The sequence below is a fragment of the Dendrobates tinctorius genome, unplaced genomic scaffold (genome assembly GCF_039654945.1).
Source record: "Dendrobates tinctorius isolate UK_male_01 unplaced genomic scaffold, ASM3965494v1 ptg000075l, whole genome shotgun sequence".
Taxonomy (NCBI): Eukaryota; Metazoa; Chordata; class Amphibia; order Anura; family Dendrobatidae; genus Dendrobates; species Dendrobates tinctorius.
The window spans coordinates 57949808-57967970 of NW_027361743.1; the positions used below are offsets into that span (position 1 = coordinate 57949808).

Sequence of the window (18163 nt, forward strand, 5' to 3'; positions counted from 1 at the left end):
CCACACTGCAAACCCCTCCTTGGTATATATGCCACCAAACATACATAAGAACCATATCAGGTACGGTTTAAAAAAATGCATGCACATCAAAAGTCTTACAGCAGTGGTAAAGTAGATCTCATAATGAGACCACTGAATCTAACAGCTAAACCCCTGTGACAAGAACAAAGAAAATCAGTATCTTCAAAAAGTGCTCACAAGTGAAGCCACAAACATGACAAATAGAAGGTCCAATAAGATACACAAGATTACAGGTGTCTTATAAATCATATGGCAGCCAAAAAATATGGCACCAATGTCTCCAGGGAAATCAGTGGGATCAATGCACACCGATTGTATGGGCTACTGAAACTTAAGACACGTAGTGTACACAGTTACAGATAACCAGTAAATATCCCGGTGAACATAAGGATATGTCCCTATGGTGTGAATAGAGCCCACATGATTTACCCAGGAACGAGTTAGGAGACAAGCTATAAATTAGGAGCAAGATGACATAGAAAACACAGGGCAATAAAAGTAAAGAGGCAAACCCAGTGCGGATGTCCAGCCAAAAAGCACCCCTAGTTTGCTTTCATCCCAAGGCACTGTCAGTGTAAAAGGAGGGGGAGTGTAGCAAAGCAGTGCTGTGAGATGAGAGCTGCAGATGAAGAATGTGTTTGTAATAACACATAGCTGTTATACTCACCTCCTCTGACAGTAGATACTGGCTGTGAGGACAGTAGGGCTATGACTAATGACATGTCTCACACAATGAAAGCAGGGACCGACAATCTCTTTTTTTCCCTGCATGATGCCTCTGCTTATGATTGGTCAGTGTTATGCAAGGGAAAAAGTAATGGCCTCCAGAGAAGAATCTCTGCTGACAACTACTTGGTCTTAGCTGTAAAGTTTTTATTCTAATTTTAATTAATCTCAACGGAGACGAGAATAATTGTGTTTTATTCAGCTCTCCAGCTACTGTTCCAAGATGTGGCCAGTGTAGAGTGTTCAATCTGGTGAAATGTCCTCTTTACACCACTGATAGTAATGTCTGTCAAACAACGTCCACTGAGCATGTGGCTATATCTCTATGCTGACATGATTCTGATTGCCAGCTGAATCTCCGCTGCCTAACTGGGGGAGCCATCTGTCAATCAGAATGACATCAACAGAATAGGTAGGAAAAGAAGCCACTGCTCTGTCAACTTGACGTCAGCAGAGGTAGGTGACCACTCAGTGCCGGCGAAGAACAGCGCGGAGCACAACAGGCAGGTAGGTAGCAAGTTGCAATGTTGCAGTGTTTAGGCCCATTTTTTGTTTCTTTTTTACAAAGTCATGGATATCCCCTTTGAAGGTATATATAATACCGTTATACCTTTTTCACAGAATAGGTCACCAACAAGAGATGGGTGGGCATCCGGAGTGTTTCAGCTAATGTCTGATCCTGCATTGGCTGGATATATACAACGTATCATGAAAGTGGACACATCAGACACATTGCTTGCTGGCCGCTGTTGAGTATTGCTGCTTATCTGCCATGCAGTTGAATTAGAGCACATGTAGCACTTGGCAGATTTTTATTAGCTTTTCACATTGTTCTGGTGGAATTTTGGCACTCGTTTATTGCTTCTTGTGGGCATTCATTTTTGCACAGCTTACTTAAAGGGGAGGTCCCCAAAAAAATAATAATAACAATGTAAATTACATATGTTATTTTTTCTGAGAGTAGCTGCTCATATTTACCACGAAAGGCAGCAGAAGTGCTTTGTGGCATTATGACTGCTGCAAAGGTGGGCTGCACCTGCACCCACTAGTCTAGTGCTACGTTACTCCCCTCTCCTCTTTTGGGTGCTGGAAGTCGGGGAGGATAATGTTTCGAATTGCAGTGCCACTGTATGGTCACGGTGGTGAGCCATACAGTGCTATGAGAGTATGGCCGGGGGTCACAGTGGTGAGTGCATACAGTGCTGAGTAGGGCCGGGGGTCACGATGGTGAGCCATACAGTGCTATGAGTATGGCCGGGAGTCACGGTGGTGAGCGCATACAGTGCTAAGAGAGTATGGCCGGGGGTCACGGTGGTGAGCGCATACAGTGCTATGAGAGTATGGCCGGGGGACATGGTGGTGAGCATATACAGTGCTAAGAGAGTATTGCCGGGGGTCACGGTGGTGAGCGTATACAGTGCTATGAGAGTATGGCCGGGGAACACGGTGGTGAGCGCATACAGTGCTATGAGAGTATGGCCAGGGGTCACGGTGGTGAGCGCATACAGTGCTAATAATAATAAATGTTATTTCTATAGCGCCGACATATTCCGCAGCACTTTACATTTCAGAGGGGACTTGTACAGACAATAGACATTACAGCATAACAATAATCACATAGATCATAACAGATACCAAGAGGAATGAGGGCCCTGCTCGCAAGCTTACAATCTAGGAGGAAAAAAAGGTAGACACGAAAGGTGGGTGGTAACAATTGCCCTGATTGTATGGACCAGCCATGTTAAGTGTGTAACAGTACAGAGGGCTAATGGATGCATAAAGCATGTGGGAACATGATGCGGGGAACCTGGTTATGGTAAAAACTTTGTGCCACACAGGGATAGATTAGGTTAATGTGCTGAGGCGGTAGGCCAGTCTGAATAAATGCGTTTTCAGGGCACGCTTAAAATTGTGGGGATTGGGGACTAATCGTATTGACCTGGGAAGTGCATTCCAAAGAATTGGCGCAGCATGTGTATAGTCTTGGAGACGGTAGTGGGAGGTTCTGATTATTGAGGATGCTAACCTCAGGTCATCAGCAGAACGGAGGGTGCGGGTAGGGTGGTATACTGAAACAAGGGACGAGATGTAGGGTGTTGCTGAGCCATGAAGAGCTTTGTGGGTGAGGGTAATAAGTTTGTACTGGATTCTGGAGTGGATGGGTAGCCAGTGTAATGACTGGCACAAGGTAGAGGCATCGGTGTAACGATTGGCGAGGAATATGATCCTGGCTGCAGCATTCAAGACAGATTGGAGGGGGGAGAGTTTGGTAAGAGGGAGACCGATTAGAAGAGAGTTACAATAGTCGAGACGAGAATGAATAAGAGAAACAGCAAGAGTTTTTTCGGAGTCAAAAGTAAGAAATGGTCGAATTCTAGAAATAATTTGAGGTGCAGATAACAAGATCGAGCCAGTGATCGTATGTGGGATGCAAAGGAAAGCTCGGAGTCAAATATGACCCCAAGACAGCGGGCATGTTGCTGGGGAGTAATAGTGGAACCACACACGGAAATGGCAATGTCGGGAATAGGTACATTAATAGCGGGAGAAAACACAAGGAGTTCAGTCTTTGACAGGTTCAATTTCAGACATAGTGAGGACATGATGTTTAGACAATCGCTGGTGTTTTCTAGAAAGGCAGGCGTGATGTCAGGAGAAGCATAGAATTGGGTGTCATCAGCATAGAGATGGTACTGGAAACCAAATCTACTGATTGTTTGACCAATAGGAGCAGTGTACAAAGAGAAGAGGAGAGGGCCTAGGACTGATCCTTGAGGAACCCCAACAGTATAAGGGGAAGATGAGAGGAGGAGGAGCCAGCCAAAGATACAGTGAAGGAATGGTCAGAGAGATAGGAGAACCAGGAGAGAACGGTGTCCTTGAGGCCAATGGAACGGAGCATAGTGCTATGAGAGTATGACCGGGGGTCACGGTGGTGAGCGCATACAGTGCTATGAGAGTATGGCCGGGGGTCACAGTGGTGAGCGCATACAGTGCTATGAGAGTATGGCCGGGGGTCACGGTGGTGGGCATATACAGTGCTATGAGAGTATGGCCGGGGGTCACGGTAGTGAGCGTATACAGTGCTATGAGAGTATGGCCGGGGGTCACGGTGGTGAGCGCATACAGCGCTAAGAGAGTATGGCCGGGGGTCACGGTGGTGAGCGCATACAGCGCTAAGAGAGTATGGCCGGGGGTCACGGTGGTGAGCGCATACAGCGCTGAGTATGGCCGTGGGTCACGGTGGTGAGCGCATACAGCGCGAAGAGAGTATGGCCGGGGGTCACGGTGGTGAACGCATACAGCGCTAAGAGAGTATGGCCGGGGGTCACGGTGGTGAGCGCATACAGCGCTAAGAGAGTATGGCCGGGGGTCACGGTGGTGAGCGCATACAGCGCTAAGAGAGTATGGCCGGGGGTCACGGTGGTGAGCGCATACAGCGCTGAGTATGGCCGGGGGTCACGGTGGTGAGCGCATACAGCGCGAAGAGAGTATGGCCGGGGGTCACGGTGGTGAGCGCATACAGCGCTGAGAGTATGGCCGGGGGTCACGGTGGTGAGCGCATACAGCGCTAAGAGAGTATGGCCGGGGGTCATGGTGGTGAGCGCATACAGCGCTAAGAGAGTATGGCCGGGGGTCACGGTGGTGAGCGCATACAGCGCTAAGAGAGTATGGCCGGGGGTCACGGTGGTGAGCGCATACAGCGCTTAGAGAGTATGGCCGGGGGTCACGGTGGTGAGCGCATACAGCGCTAAGAGAGTATGGCCGGGGGTCACGGTGGTGAGCACATACAGCGCTAAGAGAGTATGGCCGGGGGTCACGGTGGTGAGCGCATACAGCGCTGAGTATGGCCGGGGGTCACGGCGGTGAGCGCATACAGCGCGAAGAGAGTATGGCCGGGGGTCACGGCGGTGAGCGCATACAGCGCTAAGAGAGTATGGCCGGGGGTCACGGCGGTGAGCGCATACAGCGCTAAGAGAGTATGGCCGGGGGTCACGGTGGTGAGCGCATACAGCGCTAAGAGAGTATGGCCGGGGGTCACGGTGGTGAGCGCATACAGCGCTAAGAGAGTATGGCCGGGGGTCACGGTGGTGAGCGCATACAGCGCTAAGAGAGTATGGCCGGGGGTCACGGTGGTGAGCGCATACAGCGCTAAGAGAGTATGGCCGGGGGTCACGGTGGTGAGCGCATACAGCGCTAAGAGAGTATGGCCGGGGGTCACGGTGGTGAGCGCATACAGCGCTAAGAGAGTATGGCCGGGGTCACGGTGGTGAGCGCATACAGCGCTAAGAGAGTATGGCCGGGGTCACGGTGGTGAGCGCATACAGCGCTAGGAGAGTATGGCCGGGGGTCACGGTGATGAGCGCATACAGCGCTAAGAGAGTATGGCCAGGGGTCACGGTGGTGAGCGTGGGTCGCCCTCGCACACCCAGGGCAGCGGGGTACTCGGTACCGGGCCGGTGTCAAGGCGGGAATGTGTCACAGCAGCGGTGACCCGGTCCGTGGCCCTGGGCGCCCAATATCAATAGCAGTGATGTTAATGGTGATAAAGTTTATTAGAATAGTTTGTGACACCACCCGTGGTGTTTGGCAAGTAAGATGGTAAGCCAACGCTGCATGCAGATCCGCTGGGACTGATGGTGTGGTGAAGCAGAGATGGTATAGCTCCCCACAGGTGGAGCTGTAGTCCCAGGGCAGTGTAGGTGCAATGGATGAGGAGAGGCGCAGAATGGTATGGAGGCTGGTACCCAGGTGTAGTGGTGCGGGAATAACTGGAGGACACCCGAGTATGCGGTTCCAAAGCTTTACTCACTGTTTGCAGTTCACTCAACTGCCTGCCTCCGTACTGTGTTCTCCAGGTCTGGGCTCCAGCCAACCTCCAGGCAGGATAGGAGTCTCCCTTCCACACTCCGCCAACATGTAGCTTACTGGACGACTCCTCCAATGCACCTTTAGGTGCGAAGCACTCCAGTACTTAGTTACCCTGGACTGCCTCTCTCTAGGTGTTCCTAGTCTTTACTTGTATGACAGACAGCTGTAGCCTGCTTCGGGGACTCCTCACTGCGTCCCGGCTCTCTATTCCGTTGTTGTTGTGTCCCAAGTCTATGATGGGAGCAACGCGTTAGCGGCTCACTACTCCTCCGGTGTCTGTTGCCGGACATAAAGATCCTATCAACCTCGGGGACCGGGCCCCGGCCTTTGCGCTCTCTGGACTGGAAGGGTTATCTCTCTTTCTTCAACCAGCTTCCCACCGTCCTTCTATTCTCCTTCGTTCCAATCTGTTCTATTTCTCTTATGGAAGGTTATCAGTCTCTTTCTCTGGTCTTTCTCGTGCCAGCAGCCCAGATCACTGGGACCTGCTGCAGCACGTCCCTCAGACACCCATCTTCTCTCTCCTATAACCAACTAACCACTAACTCTCAGGCTGAGTTCACACGTGGCGTTTTTTTCGCGTTTCAGCGGCGGTTTTAACCGCGCGATTTTGCCGCGAAAACTAAGCATCCCATGCATTCCTATGGGATTCCGCAATGCTGGGCTAATGCTGCGGTTTTTACCGCGGCGGAATCGCTTCGTGGTAAAAACCGCAGCATGCTCGTTAATTTGCGGAATCACGGCGATCCCGCACCCATAGGAATGCATTGTTCCGCTTACTTCCCGCATGTGGCTGTGCACACCATGCGGAAAGTAAGCAGAACAATTGCGGATGGTACCCACGGTCTGGAGGAGAGGAGACTGTCCTCCGGGCTTTGGGTACCATATCCCTGTAAAAAATAGAATTTAAAATAAAAAATATTGTTATTCTTACCTTCCGGCGTCCCGTGCAGCCTTCCCGCCTCTCTCCACGCTCCCGGTCCCAGTAAGCCTTTGCGAAAATGCCCGCGATGGCGTCCGTTCTCGCGGTCATCGCAAGTCATCGCGGGCATTTTCGCAAAGGATTACTGGGAACGGATGCGCGGGACGTCGGAAGGTAAGAATAACACCATTTTTTATTTTTTTTTACATTCTATCTTTTACTACTGATGCCGCATAGGCGGCCTCAGTAGTAAAAAGTTGGTCACACTCGTCAAACACTATGTTTGAGTGTGACCAACCTGTCAATCAGTTCTCCAAGCGATGCTACAGATCGCTTGGAAAACGCTAGCATTCTGCAAGCTAATTTCCGCGAGAGTTCTGGTACGTGTGCACTTAGCCTTACTCTTCTATAGCTAACTCCACCCGCCTCCCCAGCACCTCTCGTGTTACGAAGCCAGGGACCACAAAAGGCACCCTATGACCTTTCCAGCATAAAGCATGGATGGGTCCCTGCTGAACTATCCTGTGTGTGGTGTGCGAGTGTTGGAGCGTGGTCAGGAGTTCCCACCTTACCTGGATGGTGGGGCACCACACCTTAGGAGAAGGTGCAGTACCTCTGTGGCGACTGAAGCCTCAGGGGCGCCACAAGCGCATACAGTGCTAAGAGAGTATGGCCGGGGTCACGGTGAGCAGTGGGGTGGGGGGGGGGTGTTCTCCTGCGGCTCTGCTGGTCTGAGGCGGCTGCAGCTATAGGGTCATGTGACCAGACCTGTCCTCAGCCTCCTCCAATAGGAAAACACTGCACATGGGAAAGCTGCTTTTCTATTGGACATCGATAGCCAGGTCTGGTCAGATGACAATATACACGGCAGCCATTGTGGTTTGTGAGGAGGGAGGACCTGTGCAGCCCGGCACTCACATCATTCCCGGTCACGCATCACCTCTCCTGCCTGACACCCGCACTATGGCCCTGTGGGGTCCGCCACACAGCGCGGAGCTGTCACATAACAGGAGCTGTGACTGAGGCCGGAGACAGGGGAACCACAGAAGACGCGACGCTGCGCAACATCTAAATTGAACACAATCCCCACCGGCTTCTAACGGGGAGTGACGGCAAAGCGCGGAGGGGAGACCTGGAGCTTCCCTGCGATCACTCCGCCGCGGCTACCCCCAGGGGGCGGGGCAGGGCTACACGCTGAGGAGGGGGCGCTGCTTAACACCACGCCCACCAATCGGCTCTGGGCGGTCCTCTGTACCACGTGATGTAGCACGTCACAAAGGCCCGCCACTACAAAAAAAAGCAAAAAACTTTATTAGACGTTTACAGAAACCATTACTCAGCATAAATCTGCAGCAGCATGAGGAAATACCGAGCGCCAGAGTGACCACGACCGAGAGCGAATCAGACGGCAGCAGCGCCGGCTCCCTGCACCGCCCACAGTCCGCGTCGCCCTTCCCTCACGGAGACTCCGCCCATCAACAACCCTCACGGAGACTCCGCCTCCTTCCTTATACCTCGCCCTTACAGGCCCGCCCCACGCCCGCCCCTGGGGTGACGTCCGCGCCCCTCCCCCATTCCCTCCTCCTCCTGGAAGCGAGTGCGCGCAGGGCGGGGGAGTGCGGCTGGCGCGGTCGTTGTGGTGTCGCAGCCGGTAACGGGAAGAAACAGAAAGAGCCGCCATGGCGGAAAGCGCCGGCCTGGAGAACCACCGGATCAAAAGCTTCAAGAACAAGGGCAGAGATGTGGAGGTGAGAGCGCTGAGCCGCCGGCTAGTGACGGGGCCCCTGTGCGAGCTCTGCCAGTCTCCAACATGGTGGCCTCCGGGATGAGGTGCCGGCCGTCCTCGCCCAGCACGGATGTGGCGGTGGTGGCCGCCGGTGTAGGCGCGGGGGTCAGTGTGTGGCCGCGGGCGGGGCGCCGGCTCCTGCTGTCATGGTGACGGTCGGGGCGGCCGGAGCCGCGTCCTCTCCGCTCTGCATTGCAGGCCCCGCGCTCTGGATGGAGGGGACTCCCGGAAGTGGCCATGATCCCCTCCTCCAGCAGTGCTGCCCGGTGCAGAGCCGGCTGACCCAGCCACAGGCAGGAGAGGAGAGCAGGCCGCATCCTCTCAGTGTTAGGCCGCGTTCACACGGTCAGTATTTTACCTCAGTGTCTTTCAGCTAAATCCAGAAGTGGTGACGCGTTTCTATGAGACTTTTCCTCTGTTTCTCTCCTGGTTTTGGCTTACGAATACTGAGGTAAAATACTGCCCGTGGCCTCATATGGGGGCTCCCGCGGGTTTGCTACAGTGTGTCAGTGCAGGGAGCAGTCACCTGGGAGGTGTAGGTATATTTATATAGCGCCATTATTCCACAGCACTTTACAGACATTGCTGTCCCCATTGGAGCTCACTAGATCAGTGGGAGTGACACCCACCCAGACACGGGAATATACAAACCTCTTGCAGAAGTTGTTGTCCTTGGTGGGTTTTTACCCCAGTGACACTGCTTAACCCTCCAACCTTTTCCATTGTACGCTTGTTTTTTCCCCTTATTCTCGGAGCCGTCACCGTTTCATTACTTTTACAGGCATCGGAGGGCTCGGGGTTTTTTTACAGGACGAGTTGTAGTTTTGTCTGACACCATTTACTTTACCATATAATGTCCTGGGAAATAATTGCAAGTGCAGTAAGATGCTTAAAAAAAAACTAATTCTGTTTTTTTTTATGATGTTGACACGATCCTGGCAACGCCAAATTTAGTTATATGTATTGTTTGAAGAAATCTAAAATATACAAAGTAAAAAATGTTAGTTTCCGTCATTGGTTTCTCTTTCCCAGCTGTGTGAAAACCTGTGTAGATTTGATTCATAGGATCCAGTTTGTCGGCCACGTCATTTATCTATGGCCATCAGACCGGAGCCCTCGTAGCTGCCTCCCGGCATCCGTGGCTCTGTTGATTACCTGGCCTGATGCAGCCCCCCCCCCCCCCCCCCCCCCCCGTATGTGGGTCCCGTCAAGCCCGCAACTGAAAGGAAGAGTTGTGGTTCACTTCTTGGGGCTCCCATCTGGGATTCACAGATTACTAACCTGACCACTGCAAATCGATTCACACCATTTCTAATTGCTACTCGTTTGGGGTACATGTAATGTTTTGATTTCTTTTTTATTGTATTTTATATGATTAGGTGTGACTGTGCTGGCATTTACACTTTTTTTACACTGCGGCCTTTACCATGTGCATTGAATTTTAGTTTTTGATTGCACTTTTGTGGATGTGGTAAAGCCAAATGTTTTTTTAACTTCATTACTTTTGTTTTAGGAAATTAAGGATTTTTCAAACTTTTGTGCAGTTTAAAAAAAATAATTTCACTTGTTTGATCTCTAGGGGGCTTAAACGCTGCAGCCAATCACTGCGCCCAGTGGTCATGTCAAGGCACAGATCTGCGTTAAGCAGCCGAAGACCAGCAATACGTTCGGTGGCAATTCAACAACCTGTAGGCCAACCAGGCTTCAGATGTGCACTGAACAATCAGTTACAGATCATTCTGTGCACATAGGCAGCCGTCATTTCACCCGACAAGCGGGCATTTTGAAACCCAGCGAAGGTTGGTTGCCCAGCCACTTTACACGGCACGATTGTTATGTAATGCACATTCTAGGAGTGCTCATTCATAATGATTGAGCAGTGTAGATGGACCTTAAGAGATGAAGTCTGCCAGAATCCAATCTCTGCTTTAAATGCAGTTCTGCAGCCTCTGAATTTAAACAGTGTTCCCGTTCACTGATGACAAGCACATGTCCTGAAAATGGGGAAAAGGTGTATGAATCCTGAAAACATGACTAATGAGGTTGTACTTAGATCACCAGGATAAGTTGTTGGTCAGTGGTACGTGTGGGGGCCTTCAGCAATAAGCAGCTTATCATTAATCCTGGGGATCAGTGATAACGTAGTTGCCATATTTACCATATATTTACCATATTTGTACATTTATGGACCCACAAGACTAAAGCCCCCATCACACATAACGATGTCCCAGCGATCCCACCAACGATCCGACATGGATGGGATCGCTGGGACATCGTTAGGCTGGTCGCTGGTGAGCTGTCACATGGACAGCCCCAGTGATCAGGATCAGCGACGCTGGTTTCTAATGTAAACGTCGGTTATCTAGGAGCTGCGGCTCCTGGATACCCGCTGTTTACCTTGGAAACCGGTGTACACGCTGGTTTCGAAGGTAAACATCGAGTATCTAGGAGCCGCGCAACTCCTGGATACCCGCTGTTTACCTTGGAAACCACACGCTGGTTTCCAAGGTGAACAGCGGATATCCAGGAGCCGTGGCTCCTGGACACCGGACGTTTACATGAGAAACCAGTGTCGCTGATCACTGGTCTCTCGCTGCCACACGCAGCAATGCGTGCTGGGCAGCGAGAGACCAGCGATCGAAAAACAGCCCAGGCCGCTCGAGCACGATCAGCGATAACCGGCAGGGGGGCCGGTCGCTGATCCCCGTCACACACAGCGATCTCGCTGGCGTGTCACAGAATCAGCGATCTCACTAGCGAGATCGCTGTGTGTGAAGGGTCCCTAAGATTTACCAAATATTTGTCTTTTACAGTGTCCATTGAGACACAGGCATCCTTAGGCCTCTTTAAAACATCAGTTTTTTCTAATCAGTTGCAATCCGTCAAAGTTAGAAAAAAACGGATCCTGCTCAGATTGTGAAAAACTGATGTGAGAGAGCTTTTTTTTTTTTTTTTTTTTTTTTACGGATCTGTCGCAGCAGCTGTAGCTTGAGGTAAACTTTGTCCCTTGCGCTTCTGGAGAGAGAGAGAATATTTATATGTGCCAGAATCTAAAAAGCAGCTGTAGGGGTTAAATTAAAGGAATATAAAATATTCTGGGCATGCTCCGTTTTAAAAACTGAATCTGTCGCCGTATACTGTCTTTTGATGGATCCTGCACCCATAGGCTGCCATTATAGCCAACGATGGATGGCACTGGATCCGTCGCTGTCTGACTTTTCGACGTATACAAAAAAAGTTGCTATGTCCGTTGTCTCTTGCCGACGGACAAAGAATTTCCGACAGATCCGTCCAACCACGGATGAAACGTGGGGCCATCCGTCACTAATACAAGTCTATGAGGAAAAAAAACGGATCCAGCAGCATCAGTCGCTGGATCTGTTTTTTTAAAAAAACGACGGATTGTGACTGATGGCAAAAATCTGATGTGTGAAAGGGCCCTTATTCGACATTGTTGAGTGGTGTTACTTGTCATGTGTTAGGTCTGGTCATATTTATGCCATCTGATACAAGAGCCCTGATGGCCGCTGTGGACCTGCTGTGTGGTGGCTGGCTATATGTAAATATAATGATCACCTGTACCTTGCCTATGCCCTCTCATTAGTGAAAGGGGCAGTGATTGGCTTAGACGGGGGCAACTGCTAAAAACACAGAGCAGACATCCAGCCAAGAGCATTCACTCATGTCTATTAATTTGTCTGTCTAAGACTATCACTTATGCCAGCCTTCCAGTGGCATCATGTTGGAAATGCTGTGCCAAGAGTTGTGCCTGCTTCTGGATGGGATCTATTGTTCTGTTATCAGTTTGGGCAGGGAGAGGCTGGCTGTTGTATTCTGCATTGTTTACTGAGAGGTCAGAATAGTCTCCCCCCTTCCCTGTGATCACTCTTCTATACAGTCCATCAGACTCCATTGTCTTATTCTTGCAGTAAACCTGATGGAAACCAGGTCTTGCTTATAATTCTGTATACTGTACTGTTCCTCCTGTCAAATGTGAAGGCACGCTTGGCAGTGTGTGGTGCCAGGAATGTGAACAGTGCTTTTCCAGCCAGTTCCCATTTGTTCTCTGTTCTATATAGAAATGTAACTGAAGACATGCTGGACCTATAACAAGAACCAGGACAGGCCTCTTGGTAACCATACAGCGGTTCCCTGGGATTTAAAAAAAAAAAAATTCGGTCAGGGCAGGAAATCGTATAAAATAAAAGTTCTCCAGAGATTAATCATTCAGGGTTACTGAGGCCAGTGATTGCCTGTACCCATGGACTTTTTTATTATTATTCAGGGAATACCATATGGCCTGATTAACCATGCCCATTGTCCACACTAGCCTTGATGATGAGATGGGTTGGAGTCACACTCCTACTTCTGTGTGCGCCTCCCCACAAATCCTACTCCATTTGCAGCTGGAGGAGTAAGATTTGTTGCTTAGCGAATGCTGCCCCAGCTCTGCCCACATGGTTGGAACTTGGCGAAAGTGTCGATGAAAGTCAAAAGTCACAAAATTTTAGTGCATCCTCGAATTGCGCCAAAATTATTGTCCTCTGTCACAGAGAAATCAGTGTTTGCAAATGAGGCTGAAGAGCTATGGTGGATCTGAAGCATCTGTCACTCCAGCTCTATTTGCTGCCCAGCAACACCGCCTCTTTGTCTGACTGGGTGAGAAAGTATCAGATATGTATTTAAGCCAGTTTATTCAATACAACCTCATTGTTTGCCAACCTAACACCACTGAGGCAGCGATGGTTGTAGATGTGGCATCACTGCAGCCTTGTCGGCAAAAGCTGTTGACGATGGACATTTCCTCTATCCCATAGTCATTTAATCCACCGTAAATATATTCTGTATTGGCAGAGCATTGATGGTATCAGTGCGTTACAGCACTACGACTACTGCCAGACATGCCCTGTCTTCAGGAGGCCGCCATGCACACTAAATCACTGGCAGTTCACACAATACATGTATCGGCAGCTAGAATTGCTTCTGATATCGTGGCTTCGATGTCATTCTGATAATAAAAACAATCAGGAGGATTTGTGATTTGAGCGATCGTTTTCGGAGTTAATATTAAAAATGAAAACGTGGACCGGCTCACCTGTTGGTATAAGTGCAAAATGTGTAGGTTCACATTCACACTCTGGCCAGTAACAGAACAAAACTAGAATAAAAACAATGTATACTCTAAAGTAAATAAAGGTAATGTAAAAAGGGAATGTAGTTTAAAGGGTACCAGTCACCTAAAAAAAACTTAACCTGCAAGTATGGGGTTAATTTGCAAGTTAACTACCTGGAGGAGACTAATTTTATTCCCTCCTGGCAGCGTTCAGGTTCCAGTCATTGGGGGGGGGGGGGTTGCTGGCACGGGTTCAGTCATGGCAGCTGTAACTGCCCACAGCTCTGACTGACACTAGTCCAGCATAGGGCACCAATACAGCCTCCGCTCTCACAGAGGTGAGTGAGCTCTGGTGCAGCCGCTGTGACTAGGACCTGAATGCTGCCGGGGGGGAGTGAAGTTAATTTTCTCCCAGCGTGGGTCTACAGTAAGTGCAGGTCAATAGCGTTTCTTTTTCTCGTGACAGGTTCCCTTTAACAATAATTTGATTAAAGTGTAAAAGCCAAGGTGTTCCCAATCAGATGGTACCTAACTCTAGTAACACAGCTTTCAATGTGTCAGCGGGCCTCAAAGTAGATGAGTTTTGACTGTTTTGCTCCTGACTGTGGAAAGTTAAATAAACCAGGTGCGCAGCCTAAAGGGGTGCAGACCCTACACCAAATGTACCAGGTACAAGAAACTGAAGCAGAACCGAGACCATGGGCCAGCGTTGCTGTCAGTATAAGTGCAATGTGTAGGTGCGCATTCACACTGGCCAATACAGAACACAATCCATAAACAGATATGCTGAAGTAAAGAATTAGTAATACATGTAGGAAATATAGGGTATGCTTAATAGTATTTTAATGAAAGTGTGGAAGCCTTCCCTGTGCACGTCATCTATTTAGCTCTCCATAGCCATGACTGCCAGGTCCTGCTCGGCCCCCCGCCTATTTTAAGGCTTGCTGGCACAGGGACCATCCTGAGTGGGTACACCTTGTTGCGATGGGATGGCTGTTACTTCCTTTGATCAAAAGAGTGTTAACGAAGTACCCTATGTTATTTACATGTGTTAGTACTTCTAGGTTACCAGTAGTAGTAAATGGCCGTGTGATGGGCCTTGTAGTTCTACAATCCTTTTACTGTGTGTTTACCCTTACGGGTTATTTATTTTCTCACTAACAGGAAGCGCTTCCTGAATACTGTTTAACTGTGAGACATGTGATTATCAGCTCATAGCCATTGAGGGGGGTAGATGGTAACCTAATTGGCCTCTTTATCCAATGTTAATTAGGTCTTTTCTTCAGAACTCCTGCCTCATAGTCATTGGCCACTCTGGGGAGCACTACAGGTGGAAGAATACATTTGCCTGAACCTGGCAATGTCTTTTTTTCTGTTCTCCATTGTCGGTGTGACATGGCCCCAATCCATCTAATCAAGAAGAGACCATGACTAAGTGGCAGGGAGGAGGCAGTCTGTCTAGCAGTCACATAATAATGGTATGGTCAGTTGACTAGGGTCTTGCGAGTCGATTCGCTCATCTCTGGTGAGCGCCACAAATAGTCCCTGTAATTTCAAACATGATCTCATTTGAGAATGTACATATAAATTGCTTTATTTAAAAATATAGGTTTGCCTGAACACTCTAGTGTGTTTTTTTTGGGGGGCTTGCCACTCTGTCTAACTTACTGTTACATTTTCAAGCATAATTTGTCTCAAGGAGCAGAGACACAGAGATGGTTTACAGGTGGTGTAGCAGGGGCCTTGTCTGCTTCAGCATATAGACCTAACAGGCGGTTTTTGGTTCAGGGCAGAAATTACTGTGCAATGGTGGGTCAGCGCTGTACATGGTGGTAAGTGAAGGATATGTAGTTCCTGCACCTCTAGTGCTGGCTGAATGCTGATAAAGTAGTTACTCACTCAAAAAGAGGATGCCAGGTTACAGAGGAGAATCGGACAGTTCCTGGACACATTAGACTGGTATGTGGGTCATTAGCGGTTGTACCTTGTGGGGGATCATGTTTTTCTATGAGCTTTGTATGAAAGGAAGGGTAACCATTAAAATGTACTGAATAGGTGACCAGTATGAGGGGAAGCTGGAGAAAGCCATCATGGTTATCGGGAGAACATGTGTAGTCTGTTCGTAGTGCTGTAAGGCTGGTTTCACATTTGCGTTTTTTAGCGCTGGAAAAAAACGCATACCTGCGCATGCGTTTTTTCCCCTATATTTAACATGGGTGCGCATACCTGCGCGCTGGTAAGCGCATGTATGCGATTTTCATGCGCTGCGTTTTTTTGGGGTGTGCGTTGGTATTTTCCAGACGCAGCATGTTGCATTTTTTGGCCCTGCAAAAAAGCGCATGCGCACATATGCGCACGTTTTGCGCTAAAAATGGCCATTATAGCCTATGGATGCGCATATGTGCGCACTGGCATGCTCATGTATGCGTTTTTTTGCATATGCGTTTTTTTTTTAACCATGGAATTTAGGGGTTTGGGTTAGAGTTAGGGTTAGTTAAGGGGGTTTAGGGTTATGGTCAGGGTTGGGGTTTGGGTCAGGGTTAGGGTTAAGTATGGTTTGGTTAAGGGTTAGGGTCAGGATTAGGGTTAAGTATGGTTTTGTTAAGGGTTAGGGTTGGGGTCAGGGTTAGGGTCAGGGTTAGGGTTAAGTATGGTTTTGTTAAGGGTTAGGGTCAGGGTTAGGGTCAGGATTAGGGTTAAGTATGGTTTTGTTAAGGGTTAGGGTCAGGGTTGGGGTCAGGGTTGGGGTCAGGGTTAGGGTTAAGTATGGTTTTGTTAAGGGTTAGGGTTAGGGTTAAGTATGGTTTTGTTAAGGGTTAGGGTCAGGGTTAGGGTCAGGGTTAGGGTTAGTTAGGGTTTAGGGTTTGGGTTAGGGTTAAGTATGATTTGGTTAAGGGTTAGGGTCAGGGTTAGGGTTAGTAAAGTCATGGTTTGGGTAGTGTGAGGGGCCACCTAAAAATGTTGAAAAAAACGCAAACGCGGTAAAAACGCACTAAAAACGCATACAAACGCATAAAAACGCTGCGTTTTTTTCATGCATGCTCATAAAAATGCTTGAAAAAAACGCAGCAGTTGTATGCTTATGTATGCGTTTTTTCAATGCGTTTTTTTGCGGGAAAAACGCGCTGCAAAAAAAAGCAAGTGTGAAACTAGCCTAAGATGGGCACAGTGTTGTAGAAGAACACATTGTCTGTTTTTCATGGTTCTAGCATAGTTTTGTCATATGCTTCATCAAAAGTGTGACAGAAAGGCTGATGGTTCTCCTAAACTGCATATGCTGGAAAGGAACCAACAGAGCTCATTGTATGTGATTGGGGCTCTGCTGGTGTCCATCATATGACCGATCCGGTGCAGCATTGTGATGGAGCACTGATCTGAACAGAACACTAGGAGGTCTGGGCCATTATTGCAGGGGCCATTAAAGTAGAGCGCTCCCTGCGTGAGCCCATCAGTGTCTCCTACCACACACGGTCGCATGGTGCTGATGGGTTTCTGTGGAAGCTGATCCATCATTGAGCCTGAGGCCATGCTTAACTGGATGCCTATCAGTATAAGGCTGCATTCATTGAGTTCAAAAGCAACAATTTTTTCAATTGGAAACTGCTTCATCCATTTTAAGTTTATGCTTAGAACATACAACACTGCCCTTCACCTCTCCAAACAAACCTATTTCAACACCCTCATCATCTCACTGTCCAATAACCCGAAACGTCTCTTTGACACTTTTCATTCTCTACTCAATCCAAGAGTACAGGCCCCAACCACTGAGCTCCGAGCTGACGATCTGGCCAATTACTTCAAAGAAAAAATTGACCAGATCCGACAGGAAATTATCTCCAAATCCCCTCATACCATGCACTGTCCTCCCTCCCCCACTGCATCTAACTCACTCTCTGATTTTGAACCAGTCACAGAAGAAGAAGTAAGCAGGCTCCTTGCATCTTCTCGCCCAACTACTTGCACCAGTGACCCATTTCCGTCACATCTCCTCCAGTCCCTTTCCCCTGCTGTCACCCCTCACCTAACTAAAATATTTAACCTCTCTCTCTCTTCTGGTATTTTTCCCTCCTCATTTAAGCATGCCATCATACATCCACTACTTAAAAAACCATCCCTCGACCAAAATTGTGCCGCTAACTATAGACCTGTCTCTAATCTTCCCTTCATCTCTAAACTCCTGGAACGCCTGGTCCACTCCCGTCTTATCCGCTATCTCTCAGAAAACTCTGTTCTCGACCCTCTCCAATCCGGTTTCCGCTCTTTACACTCCACTGAAACTGCCCTCACTAAAGTCTCTAATGATCTGCTAACAGCTAAATCAAATGGTCATTACTCCATGCTAATTCTCTTGGATCTCTCTGCAGCATTCGACACTGTGGATCATCAGCTCCTCCTCACTATGCTCCGTTCCATTGGCCTCAAGGACACCGTTCTCTCCTGGTTCTCCTCCTATCTCTCCGACCGCTCCTTTACTGTTTCTTTTGCCGGTTCCTCCTCCTCTCACCTTCCTCTTACTGTTGGGGTTCCTCAAGGATCAGTTCTAGGCCCCCTCCTCTTCTCCTTGTACACTGCCCCTATTGGTCAAACAATCAGTAGATTTGGTTTCCAGTACCATCTCTATGCTGATGACACCCAATTATACGCTTCTTCTCCTGACATCACGCCAGCCTTTCTAGAAAACACTGGCGATTGTCTAAACGCTGTGTCTAATATCATGTCCTCA

The 18163-nt window shown here is 49.0% G+C and overlaps 1 protein-coding gene across 1 annotated transcript in view; it reads left to right on the forward strand.

Moving 5' to 3' along the window:
* The first annotated feature begins 7776 nt into the window (after nucleotides 1–7776).
* Nucleotides 7777–18163, forward strand: part of KPNA3 (karyopherin subunit alpha 3) — a 114924-nt gene continuing 104537 nt past the window's right edge. The window contains exon 1 of the mRNA XM_073583331.1: nucleotides 7777–8289. Coding sequence (XP_073439432.1) covers nucleotides 8221–8289 — 69 coding nt within the window. The 5' untranslated portion in view covers nucleotides 7777–8220. The remainder of the gene's footprint in view (nucleotides 8290–18163) is intronic.